General features: G+C 42.1%; 1 protein-coding gene across 4 annotated transcripts in view; it reads right to left on the reverse strand.

The window, feature by feature from the left end:
- WDR7 (WD repeat domain 7) overlaps positions 1–26,959 on the reverse strand; it is a 591,021-nt gene that overhangs the window by 473,345 nt on the left and 90,717 nt on the right. For all 4 annotated transcript variants that reach the window (XM_089690073.1, XM_089690072.1, XM_089690071.1 and 1 more), the window contains one exon: positions 17,360–17,555. In XM_089690073.1, coding sequence (XP_089546199.1) covers positions 17,360–17,555 — 196 coding nt within the window. The remainder of the gene's footprint in view (positions 1–17,359; positions 17,556–26,959) is intronic.

Raw genomic sequence — 26,959 nt, forward strand, 5'->3', positions numbered from 1 at the left:
GGTTCATCCGGTCTTCCATGTGTCCCTGTTGAAACCGGCAACTCCAGACCCCTTCCCGGATCGAAGGTCTAAGCCACCGGAGGCAGTAGACGTGAATGGGGAGGAGGAATTTGAAGTTGAAGCTATCTTAGATTGCAGGAAGAGGGGAGGCCAAACTCAGTTTCTGGTTAAATGGAAAGGATATGGGGCGGAGGAAAATTCATGGGAGCCGGCCCAAAATGTGCACGCCCCAAGGCTTGTGCGGGAATTTTTTCGGAACCAGCCATTGAGTAGGGGTCGGTTGGGCATCCGGAGGTTGCCCGTAGGGGGGGGGGGGCAATGTCAGGGATCCCGGGTCCTCGGCGGCGCGCGCATGCGCAGACCGCCGATCTGTCCCAGCCGGCGAGCGCAGAATCCTCGGCGATCGCGGCGGCCGCGCATGCGCAGTAGCGATCGCGGCCGCACCAATGGGAGAGCAGGGCGCTCTATTTAAAGCTGCCTGTGCATCTCCAAGTTGCCGCAAGGTCTCGTTCCTGTTCCTGTAAGTACGCTCCTTGTTGCCAAACTCTGCCTGTCCTGTTTATGCTGACCTTCTCCTGCTCTGACCCCGGCTCGTCCCCGACCATCCTTCTGCCTGACCTCCTGCACCGCGCTGCCCGCTACCTGCTGAACCTGGCTTGTGACCCCGACTATTCTCCGCTTACTCCCCCCGTACCACGCTGCCCGCACAATACCGACCCGGCTAGTCTGACCTCGCCTACTCCTGATAGCTGCCCATCCATCCCGCTCGGATCAGGATCTGTCATCCCATCCATCCCGCTCGGATCGGGATCTGTCATCCCCTTCACAGCAGGCTCTACCCGGGCACATACCCTCAGCGGGACCCCTCTGCCACCGCCGGGGGTGCCCAGGGACGCGACCTGGTTTCAGTCTTGCACCAAGTCCATCCCCACAATCAGGGGCCCTGGTGAAAAGGCAGACTGGGACTTAGACTCCGCGTCCTGGGAAACCCCGTGCCGTGGACCACTAGAGATCCCGTTGGGCGGAGCCTGACACAAAGATTGGTCATTGTGTGCATGTGATAACAGTATCACAAATTCTACACAAATTCGGCTTGTATGGGAAGGTTGCAACATAAAATACGCTCCTCACAAAAGATCACATGCAGTCACAACTGAGCATTGCCAAAACCCACCTTAAAGATTCTGAGGCTGCATGGAAAAAGGTGTTCTGGTCAGATGAGACTAAAACTCTATGATTTGGCCTGAACACTAAACCATATCTCTGGCAATCCAATCCAATACAGCTCACCATCCAAACAACACCATACCTAGGAAAAGTGGATGGAACAAAAAAAACTTCAAATTCTTAAGGAAAATCTGATGCTAGAAAATTGGCAATGGGAAGGAGGTTTATCTTCCAACATGACAATGACCCAAAGCACACAGCAAAAATGAGCGAGAAAAGGGTGTATGTCCTTGCATGACCTAGTCAGAGCCCAGACTTAAACCCCATTGAAAATCTGTGGAATGACTGGAAGACTGCAGTCCACCAACCGTCACCATCAAGTTTAACTGAACCTGAGCATTTCTGCAAAGAAGAGCGGGCAAATATTGTAAAGTCTAGATGTTCAAAGTTAGTAGAGACATATCCCAACAGACTAAAGGCTGGAATTAAAGCAAGACAAAAAACTGACAAGAGGGGGTGATCCTTTTTCCGACTCAGTGATTCTGCTTTTGACATGTCGGTGTTTTATCTTCCACTTAGAAGTTTTAAATTGCACTAAATACAGCTGGATAAAAACACAAACTGTGTCTGTCCTCATCTCACACTGCAAAGCGTAATATTATATATATATATATATATATATATATATATATATATATATATATATATATATATATATATATATATATATATATATATATATATGTACACACATACATACACACAAACACACACACAGTGCATCCAGAAAATATTCACAGCAGTTAACTTATGCCACATTTTATTATGTTACAGTCTTATTCCGAAAATGGATTCAATTCATTGTTTTTCCTCGACATTCCACAAACAATACCCCATAATGACAACGTGAAAGAAGTTCGTTTTGAAATCTTTGTAATTTCTTAGAAATAAAAAATGAAAAAAAACATAATCGACATAAGTATTCACAGCCTTTGCTTTGTTGAAGCCTCTTTAGCACCAATTAGAGCCTGAAGTCATTTTGAGTATGATGCTATAAGCTTGGCACACCTATTTTTGGGCAATTTCTCCCATTGTTGTTTGCAGTACCTCTCAAGCTCCATTAGGTTGGATGGGGAGTGTCGGTGCACAACCATTTTCAGATCTCTCCAGAGATGTTCAATCGGGTTCAAGTCTGGGCTCTGGCTGGACCACTCCAGAACATTCACAGAATTAGCCGTAGCCACTCCTTTGTTATGTGAGCTGTGGGCTTAAGGTCGTTGTCCTGATGAAAGATGAAATGTCACCCCAGTCTAAGGTCCAGAACGCTCTGGAACAGGTTTTCATCAAGGATGTCTCTGTACATTGCTGCATTCATCATTCCTTAAATCCTGACTAGTCCCCCCGTTCCTGCCACTGAAAAACATCTCTACAGCATGATGCTCCCACCACCATGCGTCACTGTAGGGAAGGTATTGGCCAGGTGGAGAGCAGTGCCTGGTTTCCTCCAGACAAGACGCTTGGCATTCAGGCCATAGAGTTCAATCTTTGTTTCATCAGACCAGAGAGTTTTGTTTCTCATGGTCTGACAGTCCCTCAGTAAAAGGCAAATGGCAGCCTGCCTGGAGTTTGCCAAAATGCACCTGAGGAGTGGCTTCCGTCTGGCCACTCTACCATACAGGCCTGATTGGTGGAGTGCTGCAGAGATGGTTATTCTTCTGGAAGGTTCTCCTCTCTCCACAGAGAAACACTGGAGCTCTTTCAGAGTGACCATCGGGTGCTTGGTTACCTCCCTGGCTAAGGCCCTTCTCCCTCGATCGCTCATTTTGGCCAAGCGGCCTGCTCCAGGAAGATTCCTGGTGGTTCCAAACTTCTTTCATTTATGGATGATGAAGGCCACTGTACTCATTGTCCCCTTCAATGCTGCAGAAATTTTTCTGTACACTTCCCCAGATCTGTGCCTTGATACAATCCTGTCTCGGAGGTCTATGGACAATTCCTTGGACTTCATGGCTTGGTGTATACACACACACACACACACACACACACACACACACACACACACACACACACACAAATGAGTACACCCCTTTTGTAAAGTATTTTAGTATTTAAAAGATTTTAATCAATGTCTCAATGAACATGAGAACAAATTCCAAAATATTGTCAAAACTGACTTTTATAGAACACTTGTTTGGCTCATTAAGTAAGGTTAAAAATAAAAATTGAAAAAAAAATATATAAAACGTAGATTACAAAATCTTCAGTTTTAAATTCCTTTCAGAACAAAAATTTTCTATGGGACACTATACTACAAAATACTCCCACAAATGCGGCCAATTGATTTCAAACAAGATTTGTTAACCACTTGCTCTCCAGAGGATTTACCCCCCCCCCCCTCCTGACCAAGCAATTTTTAGAAGTTACGGCGCCAAGTTACTTTAACTGACAATTGCGCAGTCATGCAACGCTGCACCCAAATTCAATTTATATCCTTTTTTCCCCACAAATAGAGCTTTCTTTCTGTGGTATTTGATTGCCTGTGCGTTTTTTTATTTTTTGCGCTATAAAAAAAAAAAAAGGCTGACAATTTTGAGGAAAAAAAAAATACATATTTTTTACTTTTCCCTATTAAACACGTCTAGTAAAAAAAAAATAATCACATTTCCTTGTGTAAATTAATTGGTTTACATGTGAAAGTTATAGTGTTTACAAATAGCGGTGAATATATACTGGGATTTTTTTTTTTTAATTTTCACTAGTAATAGCGGCAATCAGCGACTTATTGCAGGACTGTGGTGGGCATTCTGACACTGGAGGGAACTGACTTGGTGTAACTGACATCCCCAGTGACACCAATACAGTGATCAGTGCTAAGAAAAAGCACTGACACTGTACTAATGACACTGGGCAAGAAGAGGTTAACATGTGGTGAGATCAAAGGGTTAACTGTGTGCTGTTTTACACCAAGTTCTGTGTCTGTGCTTCACTGTAAGTACACTGTGCACAGCCATGCAAAGCAGTGTGCAGGAGCTAAAAAAAACCATAAAATGCAGTGCTGTACAATATTACTGAATAAAGTGACAATGATGATATATTCAAAGTGAACGCACTAAAATAGCGCTAAAGTGAATAACATTGCATGGGTGTCCTACAGAATATCAGCAAGTAAATATTAATTGCAGATAAATATAAAGTGACAATGGTGAACAATCCAATATAAATTAAATGGATGAGATCATTCAGATGAAAAAACATCCCAGAAATTTCCGTGATAAGCGGGTGAAAAGTGATTCCATGGTAGATAATGCTATATGAATGCACTCATCAGAAGCGCATATTAAATGCGCATAGAAATATATCCGGCTCCTCCACAGTAGGGAAACCTTCCTTCAGGAAAATCATGGTATGGAGACGGGGAAACACCACTGGCTTCTGACAGCTATGACAGGGATGACTCCGGCACCACCACTGGCCACTTACTGTATTACAGGGATGGCTCAGGACACCTCTCCACCATGGATAGAGCCAGCAGGAATATTACAATCCACCTCCTTGCTGCAGTGCTGTTTCTGATTCCTTTCACATGTGTGTTTGTCTGTGCTCACCTAGTGTGCAGGAGCTGACAGGGAGGAGAACTGCTTTGTTTACTAACACTTCTCCTCCCCATCGGAGATCCTCGGCAATCACCGAGCGCCGGCGAGTAATCACGGCCATGAATGGAGGCTTGGGTAGGATGTGCGGGACCCCTACCTGTAAATGCAAAATCATGTATATATACGTAGCAGTGTTTCTGCTATGGGGTGGAGCTGAAGCAGTTCATTTGCACATCCCAAAAAATATTTTTCCTTACAAATTCATTCAAGACCATGTTGCAAAAATGAATACACCCGAATGAAAGTCTTAGAAGCAAAGCTAAATTTTAGACAGCTAAATCCTAATTAACAAGAATTCAACTCCAGGTGAGTCTAACTATTCATTAAACAGGTGTCCAGCAAACAATTGATTATAAAAGGGTGTTACTTAAAGAAAACCCCTTCCCATTTCATGCTGTCAGCAATGACACTGCATGGAAGAGAAATGTCACCAGGCTTGAGAAAGAAAATAATTTCTTTACATAACGTGAAGGCTGCAAGGAGATCAGCAAAGCTTTACTTATCGGTCAGAATACTGAAGCAAAAGTGGTACAAAAATCTAACAAAGATGGAACTGCAACCATCTCACAGAGATTTCCAGAAAGCCCACGGAAGTCAACACCTTGACAGGAGCATCTTCTGATGAGAAGGGTTGAAGAAAATCACCATGCAAGTTCACTGCAGTTAGCTAAAGAATTAGAAAGCCAAACTGCTTTAGAAAAATAAAAGAACATCCCCTGAAGTAGGTCCAACATCAATGGCTGATGACTCATAGGTTGTGAAGGACTCCGCGGCCACCCATTCCTTAAGAACCCAGTACAGTACTGACAGATACCAGTACATACCACATGCCTGGACCACTACTTAACCACTTCCCGCCCGGCCAATAGGAAAATGACGGCCGGGCTGGACTCTCGTTGATCCAGGTGGGTATCATGAAATATATGTATGTATGTATTATACATGGAGATCATATCCCTCCTTATGTATTATACATAGTAATCATATCCCCCCCTTATGTATTATACATGGTGATCATATTGCCCCTTATGTATTATACATGGAGATCATATCCCCCCCCCTTATGTATTATACATGGAGATCATATCCCCCCTTATGTATTATACATGGTGATCATATCCCCCCCCTATGTATTATACATGGTGATCATATCCCCCTTATGTATTATACATGGAGATCATATCCCCCCTTATGTATTATACATGGTGATCATATCCCCCCTTATGTATTATACATGGTGATCATATCCCCCCTTATGTATTATACATGGAGATCAATCCCCCTTATGTATTATACATGGAGATCATATCCCCCCCCCCTTATGTATTATACATGGAGATCATATCCCCCCCCCCCTTATGTATTATACATGGAGATCATATCCCCCCTAATGTATTATACATGGAGATCATATCCTCCCTTAATCTCCTCTTCTCAAGAGAGAATACATTCAGTTCCTCTAATCTTCCCTCATAGCTGATCTCCTCCATGCCTCATATCAGTTTGGTTGCCCTTCTCTGTACTTTCTCCAGTTCCCCAATGTTCTTTTTGTGAATTGGTGCCCAAAACTGAACTGCAAATTCCAGATGAGGTCTTACTAATGATTTGTACCGGGGGGGGGGGATACCATTATTAAGCTTGTGATCTACCAGAACCCCCAGATCCTTCTCCACCATTGATTCCCCCAGTTGTACCCCCCCCCCTAGTATGTATGATGCATGCATATTCTTAGCCCCCAAGTGCATAACCTTACATTTATCAACATTAAACCTCATTTGCCACATAGTTGCCCAATTAAACAGAGCATTGAGGTCGGCTTGTAAATTGGAGACATCCTGTAAGGACGTTATTCCACGGCACAGCTTGGTGTCATCTGCAAAGACTGACATGGGATTTATAATCCCAGACCCGATATCGTTTATAAATATATCCATTTACATACAGATTTTTCCAAGCCTGTAGACTTTACCTTACACATTAGCCGTGCGTGGGGCACTGTGTCATACGCTTTTGCAAAATCCAAATATACCATGTCCACCGCCACCCCTCTGTCCAAGTATACCACGTCCACAGCCACCCCTCTGTCCAAGGTTTTGCTCATCTCCTCATAAAAAGAAATCAGATTTGTTTGACAACTTCTGTCTTTCATGAATCCATGCTGTCTGTTGCTTAAAATATTTTTTCCAGCAAGAACTCATCTATGTGGTCTTTTATTAAACTCTCCAGTATCTTCCCAACTATAGAAGTTACACTAACAGGTCTGTAGTTACTTGGTAAAGATTTTGACCCCTTTTTAAATATTGGCAACACATTGGCCTTACGCCAATCCAGTGGTACTATGCCAGTCATTAAAGAGTCCCTAAAAATTAGAAACAATGGCTGTGAAATGACAGAGCTCAATTCTTTAAGGACCCGTGGGTGTATGCCATGCGGTCCAGGTGATTTATTCACCTTTTATTCTGTGTAAATATTTCTGGATCATATCAATTGTGAGCCAATGTGGATCATCTGGAGCTGTGTCAGTACCATGTCCATTATGGACAAGAGCTCCCCCATCCTCCTTTATATACACAGAGCTGAAGAAGGGATTTATTAAATTTGCCTTCTATTTGTCCCCAGTTACCCACTCTAGATTATTTTGTAAAGGGCCTACATGCTCGGACCGGAACTTTTTAATATTAATATATTTGAAGAATTTTTTGAGGTTGGTCCTGCTATCTTTTGCAATCTGTCGTTCGTTTTCAATTTTTGATGTCTTTATTTCCTTTTTGCATATTTAAGCGTTCTTGCATGGCAAGACCACTTACTGTTATCTCACATATATATTCTTATTATAGCCAAATTTACCACCCTAACTCCTCCCACAGTTTTTACACTATAGACAGTAATATACCGAAACGTGCGGATTGTTCCCGATTGGTGTGCTATTACTTTGTGGAACATTTTGCCGAATGGTTCACAAAATATCGGCGTTTTTGTGGTGAAATTGGTCCCATAGGAATGAATGGCGGAATGTTCAAAACTAGAGTGTGAGCTGAAAAATCAGGACATGATTTCTAAACTGCTGTCACTCCCTCATTTTCAAGCCCACCTACACAAATCTTATATCAAAACGTTTAGCTATCCCTGCTGCCACTACAAATGTCCACGGCTAAGCCATAGTCCTGATAGTTTTCACAATATGACCATTTGTTTGCAACTCACGCCGCCCATTGACATTCATTGAAACTCCACTCTAGCCACCTCAAATTTGAAGGGCAATTTCTAAACTGCAACTGTGCCTTCATTTTTAATATTTCAGAAACATACTATGCATCAAAATGTAGGTCTGGGTCTTGTGATTCTCACAATATAAAGCTCTTTGCTGTAGGATTTATAGTTTTTAAAACTACGACCATTTGATCATTCAATTGGTTAGTGTAATGTTTACTATCTTTACTCACTCCAAACACTCCACACAGTTACTCTGCCCACTCCATAAAGTTACTCTGCCCAGTCCAACCTTTTCACAGTTACTCCAGCCACTCCAACCACACAACAGTTACTCAAGCCACTCCACCCAGTTACTCCGCCCACTCCAGTTGTAGACTACTGGTGGAGGCAAGAACACTTCACACAATTTCCACAGAATTGTAGCTTTTCTAGTCTGTTCTATTCTTTGTAATGTTTAAACCATGATAGTGTTCCTTCATTTATATATTTAATAAAACATTTTTCTTATTATTTATAGCTTTTTTAACTTTGGCCATAGGCCACATAGGTTTGATTTTTAGCCTTTTGAACTTGTTGCCCATGTGAATATATTTTGCATTGTGTTCACATACAGTCTTTTTGAAGAACTCCCATTTCTGTGTTGTGTTCATCGATGTCAATATTCCCTCCCAGTCTAAGTCTTGGAGAGCAGCTCTCAGTCTTGGAAAAGTAGCTCTCTTGAAATTCAGTGTTTTTATTTTTCCCGTATGTGCTCGCTGTTTACAGCCAACAATAAATGAAATCATGTTATGGTCACTGCTACCCAGGTGTTTTTTATATGGACATTCGTAATAAGCTCTGCATGGTTTGAGATTGCCAGGTCCAGCAGAGCATCATTCCTAGTTGGGGCCTCTATGAACTGTACCAAAAAAATTGTTCTGTAGTAGGTTTAAAAATTTTTGCCCTTTTAACTGTTCCAGCAGTACCATTACTCCAGTTAATTTCCGGGTAGTTAAAATCCCCCATTATGATTACTGTCCCAGCCCTTGCAGACCTTTCGATCTGTGCTAGGAGCTGAGTTTCCACCTCCTCATTAACACTGGGAGGACTATAACAAACTCCAATGATTACCTTTATAGTACGCACCTCCATGTGCAGTTCCACCCAAAATACTTCAGCCTCATCACACTCTCCATCAACTAGGTCCTCTTTCACACTCGCTCTCACTGTCACATGACAGTTGTAAACAATGGATGGCTTCCTTTCATGCCATCCATTGTATACAAGTGTGCCTATCTGTGAATGGACATGCACAGGCTGGGCCAATCACAGCACATCTGTGTCATGTGATTAGCCGTAGTCAAATCACAGCTAATCACCACACAAAAACACCTGAATGAAATCGATTCATTCAGTTAAATGCTAGCTTATAGCAAAGAAATCAAATTGTGTAAAAAAAAAAAAAAAAAAAAATACTGATCACTTCCCCAAAGTAGTACAATGTTACTATGGTAACATTATACTACTTTGGTCAGTGTAATATGAAAAAAAAAAATCTTTAAAAAAGAGAAAAAAAAAGGTAATAAAAAAATAAAATAGTAAAATTAAAAAAAAATTATCAATCTTTTTTCCCTACTGTCACCAGTCAGTATCCCTGATCACTGACGCCCCAGTTATATGATGACGCTGTACTACACTGGTGACAGTATGTAAAAAAAAAAAAAAAAAATTGTTAAAATAATTTTCCAAAAAATTAAAAAAAAAATTACAAACTTCCAAAAACTCGCCATGCCTCTTATGAAGTACGTCGGACGGTCTACTTTGCAAAAAGGGGTAATTTGGGGGATATCTGTACTGTTCTGACATTTTTAGGCCTCAAGAAATTAGATTGGCTGTCAGTACTTCAGGACTGATCAATTTTCAGATCTATACCATAGTTTGTGAACTCTATAACTTTCCTACAAACTAAATAATAAATACTGATTTGGGTTATTTTCACCAAAGACATGTAGCAGAATACATCTTGGCCTAAATGTATGAACAGCAATTATTTATTTGCAAATTGTTATAACAAAAACAAAGAAAAACTTGTTTTTTTTTTTCAAAATTTTTTTTGTTAATTTAGTAAAAAAAAAAAAAAAAAACCCACAGGTGATTACCGTATTTTCCGGCGTATAAGATAACTGGCGTATAAGACGACCCCCTACGTTTCCTAATAAAATATAGGGTTTGGGCTATACTCGCCATATAAGACTACCCCTCTTCCAACGCACACCAAATAAAAATTAAAAAACATCAGATTTGATTTCAATATGGTATGGTATTTCAGTATGGTATTCCAATGATGGGGTGCTATTCCTCCCACTGACACCAATGATGGGCCACGATTCCTCGCCCTGACACCAATGATGGGACACTATTCCTATTCAATGATGACCCCATCATTGGTGTCAGTGGGGAAAGGAATAGTGTTCCATCGTTGGTGTCAGTGGGGGGTGGAATAGTGCCCCACCGTTGGTGTCAGTGGGGGGGGGGGGGGGGGGAGGAATAGTGCCCCATCGTTGGTGTCAGTGGGGAGGAGGAATAGTGCCCCATCGTTGGTGTCAGTGGGGGGGGGAGGAATAGTGCCCCATCGTTGGTGTCAGTGGGGGGGGGAGGAATAGTGCCCCATCGTTGGTGTCAGTGGGGGGGGGAGGAATGGTGCCCCATCGTTGGTGTCAGTGGGGGGGGAGGAATAGTGCCCCATCGTTGGTGTCAGTGGGGGGGGAGGAATAGTGCCCCATCGTTGGTGTCAGTGGGGAGGAGGAATAGTGCCCCATCGTTGGTATCAGTGGGGGGGAGGAATAGTGCCCCATCGTTGGTGTCAGTGGGGGGGAGGAATAGTGCCCCATCGTTGGTGTCAGTGGGGGGGAGGAATAGTGCCCCATCGTTGGTGTCAGTGGGAGGAATAATGCCCCATCATTAGTATCAGTGACACCAATGATGGGGCACTATTCCTCCCACTGACACCAATGACACTTGCTGACCCCTGTTCCAGCATGGTGCTGCTGCAGCCAGCATACGTGATTGCAGCAGCACCTCTGCACAGCACACTTACCGGCCGCTCCCTCACTCGATTTTCGCGGGGCCGCTCGGCTCTGCCTCCTCGCCGGTGATTGGCCGCCTGTGTGCCTTTCCTGAGCTACAGTTCTGGCGCCCAATCACCGGTGAGGAAGCGGAGCTGCCCGGCTGCGCGAACATGGATCGTCGTGGGCCTGGGACCGGAGCCAGGTAAGAAACAGCAGCCCCCTGCCTGCCCCTGTACTTAGTGTCCCTTCCGTTGGAAGGGGGGGGGGCGGCGGCACCGCGCCGCCCCCCTAAAAAGTGCCGCCCTGACACCAAGTGTCAGCATGCCGTATACTGGCGTATAAGACGACCCCCGACTTTTGAGCAGATTTTCATGGGGAAATACACTGGAAAATATGGTAAATACCACCAAAAGAAAGCTCTAGTTGTGTGAAGAAAATGATAAAAATTTAGTTTGGGTACAGTGTTGCATGACCGCGCAATTGTCATTCAAAGTGTGACCGCTGAAACCTGAAAATTGGCCTGGGCAGGAAGGGGGTAAAAGTGCCCGGTATGGAAGCGGTTAATTGCAGCATGAATTTCATTATTTCCTTTTGTGAATTGACTTTAAGGTCTTTTCATGCGGTATTTACAGAGTAATATAAATAAAAGTGCAGCGCTAAGTAATAAAACTGAAAATTGTCCACTGCAAGTCCAGTTCATATAAACGTGCCAGGTGACAAATGGAAATCCACAATGGTGATCCGTGAGGAAGTAGCAGAAATGCGCACTCACCAGAAGGCGGATATATATCAAAAGCTCATGGATCCTCGGTCAAGAAGAAACAGGTCTGGTCACTGTGGATTGGCCTTTCCTTTCCTCAGGGTGCAGAGCAAAATTCTTCCTCCTCTTAGGTGGATGCTTGAATTCCTAATAAGGACACCTGACTTTGTGGAAAATAATGGAGGCCCACTGTTGCAGGAAAAAAAAAATCAAGAATACCCTTATGGAAGGTATGAAGAAATACACAAAAGTAGGTAGGGGTACCTCTTTGCAGAGTCCTTATTAGGAATTCAAGCATCCACCTAAGAGGAGGAAGAATTTTGCTCTGCACCCTGAGGAAAGGAAAGGCCAATCCACAGTGACCAGACCTGTTTCTTCTTGACCGAGGATCCATGAGCTTTTGATATATACTGCTTATATATATATCCGGCTTCTGGTGAGTGCGCATTTCTGCTACTTCCTCACGGATCACCATTGTGGATTTCCATTTGTCACCTGGCACGTTTATATGAACTGGACTTACAGTGGACAATTTTCAGATTTATTACTTAGCGCAGTTTTATTTATATTATTCTGTATAAGTATTTATTGGTTACTTAGAGTGCTTAGCTGCTTTCTAGGATCAGCGCTCACTTTTTTTCATTTTCTATAGGGTATTTACAGAGTGTTTTTGCTATTTTCGGTAAATACTGCATACTAGCAATAGTGAATTGAAATTTTGCAGAAACGCAGTACAGTCTATTTAACATGATTTCCTTTAGGACACGTTCACATCTCGGTGTTTTCACACGCTGCGTTTTTTGGAAAGGGTTAGGGACTTTGAGCACAAAAAGCTGTGTTTTTGGTTCTACAGACTTCGATGGAAATGCTGCAGAAAGCATGTAGTGCGGTTTTTATGCTTTTTTGCGTTTTAAATCTGCCTAGCAACAAAAAAAAAAAAAAAAACCCCACAAAATACATCAAAATTGTGGCAAAAACGCAGGTGCAAAAATGCAAAACTCAAATTCAAACTGCATAGGTGTAAGCCTAGCCTAATGCAGCGCACACAGGCTGGATAGAAGGAAACAGCAGAGATGTCTCATCATTGTGCTGCTGCTCCTTCACTGCCCAGTCACAGACTAGAGTTGTGGACCGTGACCAGGCTATGATGCTAAACTGCAGACTTGACAGAAGTGCAAGGGCTCTTTGCAGGTGATGATGCAGTCATATAAACTAGTGGTGCACCGAAAAGAAAATTCTGGTGCCGAAAATGAAACGCACTTGCACTTTTAAAAATGAATATATATTTTTTGGAAAAAAGTACACTTTGATTAAAAAAACAATATATAACCCATTTTTTTTGTAAAATATGAAAAAGGATGTTACAGCGAATAAATAGATACCAAACATGTCACGCTTTGAAATTGCGCACGCTCGTGCAATGGCATTAACCTGCGGTACTTAAAAATCTCCGTGGGTGATGCTTTAAAAATTTCTACAGGTTAGCAGTGTAAAGTTACAGAGGAGGTCTAGTGTGAGAATTATTGCTCTGACATTCGTGGGGATACCTCGTGTGTGTGGTTTGAAAACCATTTGCATATGTGGACATAGCCTACGTATGCGTTCACCACTATGTGCGAGCAAGGGGAGACAGGGGCACTTTAAACTTTTTTTTTTTTTAAATGTTTTTGTTTTTTGACTGTTCCTTTAAAAAAAAACAAATGTAATCACTTATTCTTACCACAAGAAATGTATGCATCCCTTATGATAGAAATAATTAGTGACAGGTCCTCTTTATGGAGAGAAATGGTGTCAATAAGACCCCACATCTCTCCTCTGCAATGTAAAGCATTGGATCAAAAAAAATAGTGCTAGTGCTTTAAAAAAAAAAAATGGCCAGAGCGGGAAGTGACATTTCTCTGGTCCTCCAAGGGCATAGAAATGTGTGGCGGCCATCTTTCCTTCATTCATCTCTATGACCAGCGCCGGGATTGATGGTTTCTCAGGTAAGGCTTAACTACCGAGCAGCGGCCAGTGGCAGCAACAGCCAGCAGAGGTAAGGGGCGGCGTTTTTTCAGCACCTGTATCGGTTCCTTTTTTTTTTTCATTTCGTCCGAAGGCCAAAAGGGGCGTTTTCAGCCGAAAAGTTTTGGCCACCGAAATTTCGGTGCATCCATAATTTAAACAGAAACAGTAACAGTGTATATTTTAATGGTGTTTAAAAGAGATGTATGGCCAAAGCTTTTCTGGCTATACTTCTCTTGTGGGCCTGAGGGATTAACTTACTTTTGTTCTCCTGTGACCCCGAGTCAGCTGAGAGTGGGCTATTGCCCACTCTCAGCTGCCGAGGAAGAACTGCTCTCTGGAAGAATAGCAACAATAATTTCAGGATCCACCCAGCTGCCTGACTGACAGCTGGCTCTGCCTCTCCGTGCATGGCTGAAATCTGGAGCCAGCTGTGTCAGCCCCCTCCTCAGGGAGGAGGAGAGCGGTGACAATCACTGCTCTCTGCCCCAAACATACTAAGAACTGAGTGATCAGTGGTCATGTGATCACACAGTTCTCAATCTTACAGCCAACGTAGGACAGCTGCATCATGGTGTTGAGTATGGAGGTTTGTTTTTCTTCATAACCCTTCTTCATTAAAAGAATTTTGATATTGTGTATTGCGGTTTATCAGGAGTTCAGCTTTAAGACTTTCAATTGCAAGAAATATTTTGGGTCTTGTGCTGTTCTTCTCATATTTGTTATTTAACTGTGCATTGTATCACCAATTCTTATTTCACCATGTTTGTTTCTATGTATTGATCTGTTGCTGCCATCTGCTGGCCAGAATTTGCATGCTGCATGCCCCTGCTTTTGCTAGTAAAGTTTTTCCTCTGCTGGGCGTGGTTTTAGGCAAGCCTTGGTTTTGGTCACTTCCTGCAGCCATTTTATGTGCTTTATAGCTGTGTGACAGGACATTCAATACCCTGGGCTTGTGAAGGCATCAGTTTTTGACCAGCAGTTAGCCTCAGGAAAGATATGACAGGACAGCATCAATACCTCTACTACCTTACAGTATTGTATCACTGTTTTTGCTGTATTTGGATCAAATAAACCCACGCTGATTTCATTCCCGTGTATACGTTTGGATCCGTCTAACCTGATTATCTGCCGGTCCGGTCTGCTCCACTGCTTGGATACGAAGGTAGGAAGTTACACAGCCATTATCAGTTATGCCTGCATTCGCCTTCATGTGGGGACAGAACAGGTCTCTTGTGATCGCCTTAAACTGAGCAGCTTTGAATTGGATAGCACTTAGGAGGAGAAGTTCACCTCCTTCTGCCTCCCCTCCCCCCAGTGCCCATCGCTGTGACGCTGTTCCTCTCCATGCACCTGCTGTCACTTTTCAAAAACAGAGTAGCTGTGCGGAGCTCCGCCCACACAAAGGCGTCATTCATTCACAGATCGCCCATGAGCACTCTTACAGGCTACTGACATTCTCCAGCTTTAACAGGTATGGTGTGATAGCCAGAGGACATGTCTGTAAGAGCCCACATTGCAGTTGTGATCTATTGATTGCGGGTGCAATGCTTTCCATGCTCATGCAACAAAAATAATTAATGCACAGTTTTTTTTCCAAAATACAGGCATGTATTTTTTTTTCTGCCAAGGTGAACTTAGGCTTTAAAGTGTTATTAAACCCTGGGCCCTGCATTCACTATATCTGGTCTCCCGGGCCCTGCATTCACTATATCTGGTCTCCCCGGGCCCTGCATTCACTATATCTGATCTCCCCGGACCCTGCATTCACTATATCTGGTCTCCCCGGGCCCTGCATTCACTATATCTGGTCTCCCCGGGCCCTGCATTCACTATATCTGGTCTCCCCGGGCCCTGCATTCACTATATCTGGTCTCCCCGGACCCTGCATTCACTATATCTGGTCTCCACGGACCCTGCATTCACTATATCTGGTCTCCCCGGACCCTGCATTCACTATAACTGGTCTCCCACAGTACACACAACATGGAAATGCAATTATTTTAGTAAAAAAAAGTAAACCTCTAGCAATACAAACAGAACAGAGCATATGCAGTTTGCCCCCAAGGCTCTGTTCTATCAGCAGATGGATTGGGGACAGTAGAAAGGGAAGATCAGAGAAGACAGGATCAAACATCCTTTTTTACACAATGCAGAGGATTACCCCCTTAGGTTCCACAGTGAGTATAACAAGCATGTTTACTGCATATACAGACTGATATCACTGTTGTGGGTTTAGTCACACTTTAAAGTAGTATTAAACCATTAATTTAGTGTATTTATTCTATTATAAACTAATTGTAAAAGGTAATTTATTTATTTTTAAACAATCATGTTATAAATTACCTTCTCTGTACAGTGATTTTAGCACAGAGCAATCATGATCCTCTTTTCAGGTATTCCACGGGCACTTATAGCCCCTCCCCCTTGCCAAATACCCCCAAAGCAAGTTGCATGCTATGGGGAAACTCATGCCTGCTCTTTCCTGAGCTGGTTTTGTTTGTTCAGAAGACACAGAGAGCATGGCTCAGCCATGCCCCCCACTCCCTCGTCACTGGCTGTGAATGACAGCAGCAGAAGCCAATGGCTGCTGTATCTGGGCCAATGGGGAGGAAGAGTGTTGGGAGAGCCGCTGCACTCTTGCACATCGCTGGCTCAGGTAAGTATTGGGGGGGGGGGGGGCAGGTACTGCACACTGAAGGTTTTTTACCTTTTTCTGCATAGAATGCGTGAAGGTAAAAAAAAAAAAAAAAAACCTTCAAACTTTACAACCACTTTAACATTCTTACCCCAGCACTTGTGGTTTCCAACTTTAAATGCTGCTGGCTCTTGCTCAGTTTCCCTGAACTTCCAGTCTTTAAAGATAGAGTTACCAGTGTAGTGTGGAGTCAATCTGTTAGCTTGGAGAAAGGAGGAGCAGGGGAGTACCTTGCCAGTGATAGCACAGAAAGATAGCTCCAGTTCCTGCATGCAAGGGTGGCTCCATAGGACGCTGCAAAAGAAAGGAGCCACCCTGATACAGGAAATCAGGGCAGTGATCATGGCACCAGCATAAACAGAAGCATAAGTAAGGATAAAAGATAAAGCTGCATACTTAGTGATTAAATCAACAGCTGAAAGTGCTTAAAAACAGGTTTAATATTACCGTTTTTAAAACGAATGTACAGTAAAACTGCAAATATTTTATTATTGTCACAAACTGCAAAGTGTTCTTTGCAGTTTTGTAAAATTAAGTGAGGGGGGGGGGGAATGTTTTCCTTCACAAAGCCATCAATTATTTCCATAGGCCCCTGCAGCACAGCAGACACCACACAGAACTCAACAGCTTGCATAGATCCTGCGTGCACCTACTATAAACACACGCATGACACTGCAGGCAAACACATACGAGAAGGACCCCTAGTCCATTAGTCACAGGGGTATTTTATTCCAGTGCACTCATTGGGCTCAAGAGCCCTTTCTATTACAGTAAGTCTAATCTAAAGAACAGGTATCCTTAGTGGAAAAGAACTTACCGGTATCCATCTGCCAGACGTAGACAGAGCCATCTGAACAGCCAACCACCAGATAATCGTCCGATGGTCTCCACTTGATGACTTGGATGGGAAAGAGATGGCGAGAAGCCAACATGATGCACTTTCTTTCTCGGAGGCTTAAGAGGCCGACAGAGTGATCACTGGCAACTGAGCAGATGCAGTGTTGGACTCGCGCCTGAAGAACAAAAGACACAGCAAGTGTTTTTGAAAAATACACACAACACAGTTTAAAACTCCAAGCTAGATTTTATTACAGGACTAGCAACAATCTCTGTACAGTATGTACAAGGCCACAGACCTGGAGCTTAACCCCTTCATGCCTAAGGGTAACACAAATCTAAATGCCTAAGCACAATTCTGCAACGTTGACATGTGTTAGTAAAACCGTACGTATCATCACACCTACTTTGTACATCCAGGTGGATTATACCTTGTTTTTTTCAGGACAAATTGGGCTTTCATTTGGTGGTAAATGGTAATGGATAGCTCCTAATTTTTTTTTATTATCAAAAGGAAAACTGCCCCAAAATAGTAAAAAAAAAAAAAAATCGTTTTTTTTTAATTTAGCTGTGTGTTTCTTGTTACGACCATAACCTACCTCCATAAAACAACTCAAAATAAATTCTCCAGCTCTTGACGATTGCAGTGATACCATATATGTGTATGTTATTTGTTGTTTGTACCCGTAGTACAGCCCAGAAACAATAGTGCGCATTTTGTTTTTGTCTTTTATTTTTACCTAAAACAAAACTGACACACTGACATTAACGCTGACACTGATACCAATTTTTTTTAAATCCTGACATTTGACCTTGACCTTTGACCCTGACCTTGACCCAAACACTAACCCTGGTACTGAACTAGATCAAACCTTTATCTAGGTATTTTTCTTTATTTTTTAATATTTATTTATCTTTTTTTTTTACAAACATTTTTTTTATCTCTCTATGGTGTCCTTTTATGACACAGAGAATAGCTGCGATACAACTGATCTCAGCTATTCTCTGGTCATTCACAGTTTATGACACTCAGGAGATCATGTCAGCCCTTCACTGGAGATCTGTGTTCTCCCTCCAGATTCTCCAGCCCAGAGCTGGAGAATCAGAGGGACCGCAAACTAAGCAGAGATAATTTACCTCTGCTTAGTAAACTGATCTTTTACTGTAATCTCGCGAGATTATAGTAAAATCAGCCGTTTTCCAGAGTTTGTAGACCGTTCTCCAGCGTTTGGAGACCGTTCTCCCTTCGTTCGGAGAACTGCTTCATAAACTGCATTCACAGGAGAACTGTGTTCTCCGAGAATGCCGGAGAACTGAACAGCGATCTATTACCACTGGTTCACAAAAGGACACCTATGTCAGGAGTTAGAGAGATCCAATGTATCTCTCTTCTCCATTCATAGAGAGAGAAAAAACAAGGGGTCCAGGGTGCACAGTGACTGATCACTGTGATAGCCAAGTAGAGGTTATCACAGCGATCACGTGACCCGGAATCGGGAGTCCCGGGTCCCGATCGTTAGAATGGGACCCGGGGCTCTCCGTGACACCACGGTCTCTGTGCTGGGAGCGCGCGGAGAGGCGCACTCCCAGCACAAAGACAGGTACGCAAATATGCGGCCCCATGGAAAAAAATCCCAGTTCCGTGAGGCCACATATTTGTGTGCCGTCGGCGTCAAGGGGTTAAAGGGAATCTGCCAGTTCAGAAAATATGAAGGTTTTCATTGCTGACTTCCTTCTGAAAATGCTAGTTGCCTAGCTGTCATGCTAATCCTCTGCCTCTAAAACTTCAAGTCACCAACACAGAAGAAGTATGTAGACAAGGAATTCAGACTTCTCTCTGGCTTTCCTGAGTTACACGTCTGTATCAGTTTAGTGATTATGGCTTCCGTTACGCAGGGGTACCCATCTCTAAATCCGTGCAAAGGCCTGTCTTTGCCCACATGGGATGCAGTGATTTTGTGCATCCACTTCCAGACATTTCAATTTCTGTCTGTATGGATGCAGCAGCTGCAAGGAAACTGCCCCTGGTCCAAACTTGACAGCTGTGCGGGTGTCTAAAACTGATGCACTCAGAAGCTTGGCTACCGTGCACAGCCACCAGATTCTAACTTCTGCTTGTACTATTATGTTTTGACAATAAAACCTGGAAACTGGTTTCTATGCAGAGCTGCACCAGATTTTGCACTCTCCAGTTTTAGTAAATAACCCCCACAGTGTCTGCTGGGGACAGGCAGGCAATTAGGGCTTTTAAATGAAGGTCGGCAATGGCAGCCCTCATGTCAAGGCATGGTAGGTTTAAAAGAGAAGTATGGGTTAACAAAAAAAAAAAAAAAGAGCTGTGGAGGGGGTGAGAGCAGCTAGCTCAGCCTCTCACAAACTGTAGTTTGCCCATAAAGTGTAAAAAAAAAAAAGAAATTGCCAGTCTGGACCTAAATGCAAAGTACTAACTCTTACTTATTTTTATTTTTTTTCGTTAGGTTTGTCAAACCCCAGGAAAGATACTTCCAGCACGAGCACACTGTAAAAATAGCAATCCCTGTCCTTATTTAGGCCTTTCCTAACAAAAAAATAAAAACACAAAAAAACCCTCAGTTAAGAAGTTAAGCAAGAGCTTCTGTTTTTGAGGGCACATATAACTACTGCGGCTATAAAATAGACTTGGATGGCAAAGAAATGAGACTCTATACACTGCAGAGTGAGGCACAGGGTTAGAGGGACACTCTAGTAGCGGCCGGGCAATGCTGAACTTTCTTATTGGCATGCTTTGTATTCTGAATGTCGTGGATGGAAGCACCCTGCATTAAATATTAACCATTTCAATACCGGGCAATTTTACACCTTCCTGCCCAGGCCAGTTTTCACGTTTCAGCGCTCTCACACTTTGAATGACAATTGCGCGGTCATACAACATTGTACCCAAACTAAAATTTTATCATTTTCTTCACACAACTAGAGCTTTCTTTTGGTGGTATTTAATCACCGCTGGGGTTTTTATTTTTTGCTAAATTAACAAAAAAAGACCAAAAAGTTTGAAAAAAAACATGTTTTTCTTTGTTTCTGTTATAAAAGTTTACAAATAAATAATTGTTCTTCATAAATTTATGCCAAGATGTATTCTACTACATGTCTTTGGTGAAAATAACCCAAATTAGGATGTATTTTTTAGTTTGTAGGAAAGTTATAGAGTTCACAAACTATGGGATATATCTGAATATTGATCAATCCTGAAGTACTGACGGCCAATCTAATTTCTTGAGGTCCAAGAATGTCAGAATAGTACAGATATCCCCCAAATGACCACTTTTTGCAGAGTAGACAGTCCGACATACTTCATAAGAGGCATGGCGAGTTTTTTGAAGTTGTATTTTTTTTGTCATAATTTTTCGGAAAATGAAAAAATTAAAAAAATTATTTTCACTATTTTCTTTTTACATACTGTCACCAGTGCAGTACAGCGTCATCATATAACTGGCATGGCAGTGATCAGGGACACTGACTGGTGACAGTATGAAAAAAAAAAATATATATATATTTTTTAATTTATTATTTTTAATTTTTTATTACTTTTTTTTATTTTTTTTAAGATTTGTTTTTCATATTTTACTATGACCAAAGCAGTACAATGTTACCATAGTAACACTGTACTACTTTGGGGAAGTGATCAGTATTTTTTTTATTTTTTTTTTTTTACACAATTTGCTTATAGCAAAGAATTACTTTGCTATAAGCAAGCATTTACCAGAATGAAATCGATTCAGTTTTTTTTTTTTTTTGTGCTTAGCTGTGATTTGGTCACAGCTAATCCCATGACATGTGCATGTGACCTGCTGTGACCATTCACAGCTAGGCACTAGTATACAATGGATGGCATGAATGAAGCCATCCATTGTATATAACTGTCATGTGACCTGCTGTGATTGGTCACAGCAGGTCACATGGTACCAGCAACGGGGGCCGGTACTCAGATCTGTCATCGGCCGTGTCCGAGGTACACAGCCGGTGACAGATCGCGCCGCTGTGCCGCTCTGCAGTTGCGCGAACTGAACATGTGCGGGAGCAAGCCAAATGGAATGCAGAAGCACTTTTGCCAACGCCAAACGGCCATTGGCCGGGCGGCAAATGGTTAAAATAAAGATTTTTATGGAAAAAAAATTGTACGATTACTCTAGAACCATCACCAATGTATTTATTCTTATATGGGTCTTGCCTCACTAGCATATTGACGCACAAGAACCTTTGTGCCTTTTGCAGCCCCTGCATATATGTATGCGAGCGACATACTGTGGTTTGGTGCATAATAAGCTGCATAACCCAATGGGGTTTGAGTAAAGCAATCCAAAGTCAAGCTGAGGAAAGGTACATCCAGATAATGGCCATGAACACTTCAGCTCAAGCAGTGAAAAGGTTAGCAAAAGTGGTAGACTTTTCTCATGCACACATGAAAAAAAAACCAAAAACCAAAAAAAAAAAACCCCCCAAAAAACCAAACATACTACAGGACAATGTCAAGAAACTGGGGAGCATGCTGAGCAGAGGAGAGGATATCTTGGGCTTGACTACAAATTTTGTTTGCCAGTGACCATTCTTTCCATAGGCATTAGTATACCCTGACAATAAATGACTTCCTGCGTCCTCAAAAGGACAAGAAACACAGATTTCAATGTAGGAGGACTGTATGGCATAAAAAAAAATCTGCTTGTCTGGGCCACTAACTAAACTCAGGACAGTTCCTGACTAACAAGGTGTCCCCTAAAGGGTTTCCCAAAACAGGCAGGCGGTTCTTGTACCTTTTTAGTGTTCTGCAAGCATTTTCACTCAGTACCAGACCTCTACGTCAGACAATGCAAGAGAAGAGCCCGGAGTTTCAATCAGTTCACATACGTATATAAAGACTTGTTCAGAGCTGAGACTAATAATGAGGTCTGGCTACCTGATAGGATGTGGATCTAAAAATGGAGGCTTTATCCTATCCAAAGCTCTACAAAGCCTCCGGGCTCTCTAACCCAAAAACAAACCTATTCAGATTCTGAGAAAAGGTTTGTCTTTTCTATAGTATTTGTAAACCCTTGAGCTCCTCAGCATGCGAGAAACCTAGATGACACATATATGTCTACAATCCTGCCAGCCAGTAGCTCAATAAATGTAAAACAAATCAATTTAGACAGCATATAGTAAACAAGAAAAAAATTATTATATATATTTATTTTTTTTTCATTCAGATATATGAATGAAGGACTCTGTCACCATTAAGTGACAATCACTTCAATGTCCACCCCCTGACTCACTACTTATACTCACCTTTTCCACTGCTTCGCAGTTCCAACCTTCTCGGAACCACAACAAGGTTGATGGATGTCACACTGTCACATGACAGGGTTCATGCAATGCAACTGGCTGCAAGGCCCAAGCAATACAACATGGGAGGAGACAGAAGTATATGTAAACCCTCACCTTCTAAAATAACCCAATAAGTGTAAAACATTTGTGTATAGATATAAAAAAATATTATAAAATACCTTTTTTTATTAGAAGTGATTATAACTGAGCAGAATGAGAACGTGGGATAGAGCTATATAAGAGTATCAGAGGGTGAGCTCTTAAGAGATTTTGTCCTAAATGGGTAAAGTGCAACAGTCTCTCTAAAACAGAATAAAAGAACAAAATTGGCCTAAAGCCAACATGGTTTCCCTTTAAAGATATTTAAAAAACATATTTTAGTTCTGAACATGATAAATAATTATTTAACAAATACTATAGATACTCTTCAGAATACAAAGTGAGTAAATGATGCATAATGCCTATTACTCCTATCTATGTAAAAAAATGCAGCTTAATAAATTTAGTTTATTGATCCGATTTCATAATAATTAAGCATTCTACTTTACAGAGACTGTCAGATTATTTGTCTATTTCAGAACGGTTACCGGAAGAGAGGGGGAACGCTGCCTCCCCACCCCCATTACTGGTCATTATGTTGCGCTTGGTCGGACAGATTACGAAGTGACAAATGATATTTACGAACTCTCCATGTCATATTTCTTTATTAACATGAAACTATAATGAAACAAGTGACATGCAGGGTATAGACTCAGCTTCTGACGCACTGCTGTCTATAATAAGGAATTAACTAAAGCTTTTATTTTTAATGAGATGGTATTTAGGGTAATTATTTTTTTTTTCTTCATAGCAGGCAATAATTGAGATAATCAAATAGAAATCCTGCTGACTGCATTATCCTGGGCTGTGGTTTCAGTGATGGATATGCAGAAGAGATAGCAGTGGTTTGCCGCTAATTAATGGACAAGATACAGCACGCAAGATGAGGGGAAAAAAAAAAGAGAGACATGGGCATCTTGGAGCTGAGAAAGTTGTGTGCACAGCAGGAGAGTGTTGGGTCACCCCTGTGTGTTATTAAAAGGCAAGCTCTGTCTAGGTAAGGAAACAAGACACAAAAGTCTATGCTTGCACCCACTCACAGCAAATCTCTTGTTAAAGTTTCTATGACTCACTTATACTTACCTTTCTCCAAGGTCTAGCACCTACAGGTAAGTCCTCTGACCTTGGGCACTGCTGAGTGGGAGAGACTAATGGTTTCACCCACATCTTATCCTGATGACCTGCATGGACACTGCTCATTTACTTCGCATGATTTATTTCAAACAGTTCTGCACAGATTACAGTGCAGGCTTGGGGAAAGATCACAGGATGAGGGACTAAACTAAAAGCGGGTCCTAAAGGCTTTATTTTAAAAATTATATTTAAAAAATAAAATAGGAGATACTCGCTGAGAGTAGGTGAAGGGGTTTCCCTGGCAGGAGTTTAGATTTGAAATTCAGGCAAAGCCAGACGCCATGTCTCTCTTTGAACGAGCGTGCTGCAAAGACCCTCATAGACGTGGGCTTATCTCCTGCTTATATTCACTCTTTACTACCTCGATTACCACGTCTCCCCCTCTGTATACCCACAAGTGGGAAGTGGATTTGGGTAAGGAATTCGATCTGTCTGAATGAGACCGCATTTGGGCCAACACAAAATCATCCTCACAGAACATTATAGCATTGGAAACGAATTATAAAGTCTTAACCCGCTGGTACTTGGTCCCGGCGAGAATCGCAAAATTCACCCCTAATTACTCGCCCAACTGTTTTAGAGGCTTTACAGACCCAGGAACACATTACCATATGTGGTGGGACTGCCCAATAGCCCGAATCTTTTGGGATGAAATTTTCGCCATGTTATCTACACTTAGCACGATCACCCTACAACTCGACCCAACAACCGCCCTACTCAATCAATGCCCCCCTGGCATCTCCAATTCGCAATTTAAGCTCACCATGCAAGTTACAACAGCGGCTAAACAGGTTATAGCAAAATCCTGGAAATCCCCCACCCTAAGTGTCGCGGCCGCCAAAACCAGAATAACGCAAGCCATGATACATGCAAAGGTGAAAGCCACAATTCTCGACACGATTCCTAAATTCTTGCGCATATGGAGCCCCTGGGTAGAGCGCTTCCTCCCGCCTAATTTTGACGAATCACTCCTTCTCCCGATTTGTGTATTATGCGCTAAAAATATTGTCATTGGCCCTTTGTACGCAACACGTAGGGGTTATTGTACACTTGCTGAACGCTCATGGAGTCATTGTTGCTGTTCCTCTTCCCCTCCCCCCCCTGTCTGACCCCCCCTTCAAACTTCCCCCTATTTCTTTAATGCATTTGGGAGACATCACTTTGATTGGCTGGAACAATAATGTCTTTTGTTGTCAACTTTTACCTACCTGTTTCCGCTAGTAATGTATAGACAATTGTACTATGACCCTCATTCATATTGTTTTTTTTATGTCCTATTGCCACTTCAATGTCCAGTGTACATTAGCAATGTCTCTTTGTTTGTTCCACTCTGATTTATGGTTAATAAAATTGTTTGAACAAGAAATTCAGGCAAAGCCTAACTAGTCTTAAAAATGCACCCTCCCCACTACTGACACCTATACTGACCAACCTGTGTAAGAAAGATTTACAGTGGAGAAAATATTTATTTGATCCCCCACAGATTTTTAAGTTTGCCCACTTACAAAGAAATGAAGGGTCTATCATTTTTATCATAGGTGCATTGAGGTGAGACAGATATTAAAAAAATAAATACAGAAATAAAAAAAAATACACAATACAAATGTTATGAATTGAGTTGCAATTCAGTGAATAAAAAAAGTATTTGATCCCCAAGCAAAACATGACTTAGTACTTGGTGGAGAAACCCTTGTTGGCAAGCACAAAAGGTAAGACTTTTTTTGTAGTTGGGTTACCAGGTTTGCACACATCTCAGGAGGGATTTTGGTCCACTCTTCTTTACAGATCTTCTCTAAATCCTTAAGGCTTCAAGGTAACTTGAAGTTTCAGCTCCCTGCATAAATTTTATACAGGATTAAGATCTGGAGACTGGCTAGGCTACTCCATGACCTTAATGTGCGTCTTCTTGAGCCATTGTCATGCTGGAAGACCCATAAATAACCAATCTTCAGTGTTCTGGCTGAGGGAAGAAGGTACTCATCCAAGATTTTACATCACATTGCCCTGTTGTCCAATGGACCTTTAATGCAGCCAAGTCAGCCTGTACCTTTAGCAGAGAAACAGCCCCAAAGCATAATGTTTTCACCTCCATGCTTGACTGTAGGGATGGTGTTCATGAGGTCATAGTCAACATTTTTCTTACTCTAGACACGGAGATTCGAGTTAATGTCAAAGAGTTCAATTTTGGTTTCATTTGACCACAGCGCTTTCTCCCAATCCTTCTCTGAATCATTTAGATGTTCACTGGCAAACTTCAGACGGGCCTGTACATGAGACTTCTTGAGGGGGGGGGGGACCTTGCAGGATTTCTATCTATCTATGGTGGCGTATTGTGTTACCAATGGTTTCTTTGGTGACTGTGGTCCCAACTGCCTTGAGATCATTCACAAGCTCTTCCTGTGTAGTTCTGGCCTGATCCCTCACTTTACTCATAATCATTCTTACCCCATGAGGTGAAATCTTGCATGGAGCTCCAGACCGAGGGCAATTGATGGTTATTTTGTATTTCTTCCATTTGCGAATAATCACTCCAACAGTCTCCTTCTCACCAAGCTTCTTGCTGATGGTCTCATAGCCCATTCCAGCCTTGTGTAGGTCTACAATCCTGTCCCTGACATCCTTTGACAGCTCGTTCGTCTTGCCCATGACAGTAAGGATTGAAAGATTCTCTGGACAGGTGTCTTTTATACACATAATGAGTTGTCATTAGATGCACCTTCTTAAAATTGACAAGAGTAATCTGTTTACCACATCAACACATAGCCGGTCTATGGGAGCCAGATATTTTTTTGGTTGGTAGGGGATCAAATACTTATTTTACTCACTGAACTGCAACTCAGTTTATAAACATTTGTATCATGTGGTTTTTCTGGATTTTTGTTGATATTCTGTCTCTATCATTTATAATTCAACAATGATAAAAATTAAAGACCCTTCATTTCATTATAAGCGGGCAAACTTACAACATCTGCAATGGATCAAATAATTATTTTTCCCACTGTATACACTT

Source organism: Staurois parvus, unplaced genomic scaffold, assembly GCF_062004578.1.
Source record: "Staurois parvus isolate SC_StPar_1 unplaced genomic scaffold, SC_StPar_1.0 ptg000513l, whole genome shotgun sequence".
NCBI lineage: Eukaryota > Metazoa > Chordata > Amphibia > Anura > Ranidae > Staurois > Staurois parvus.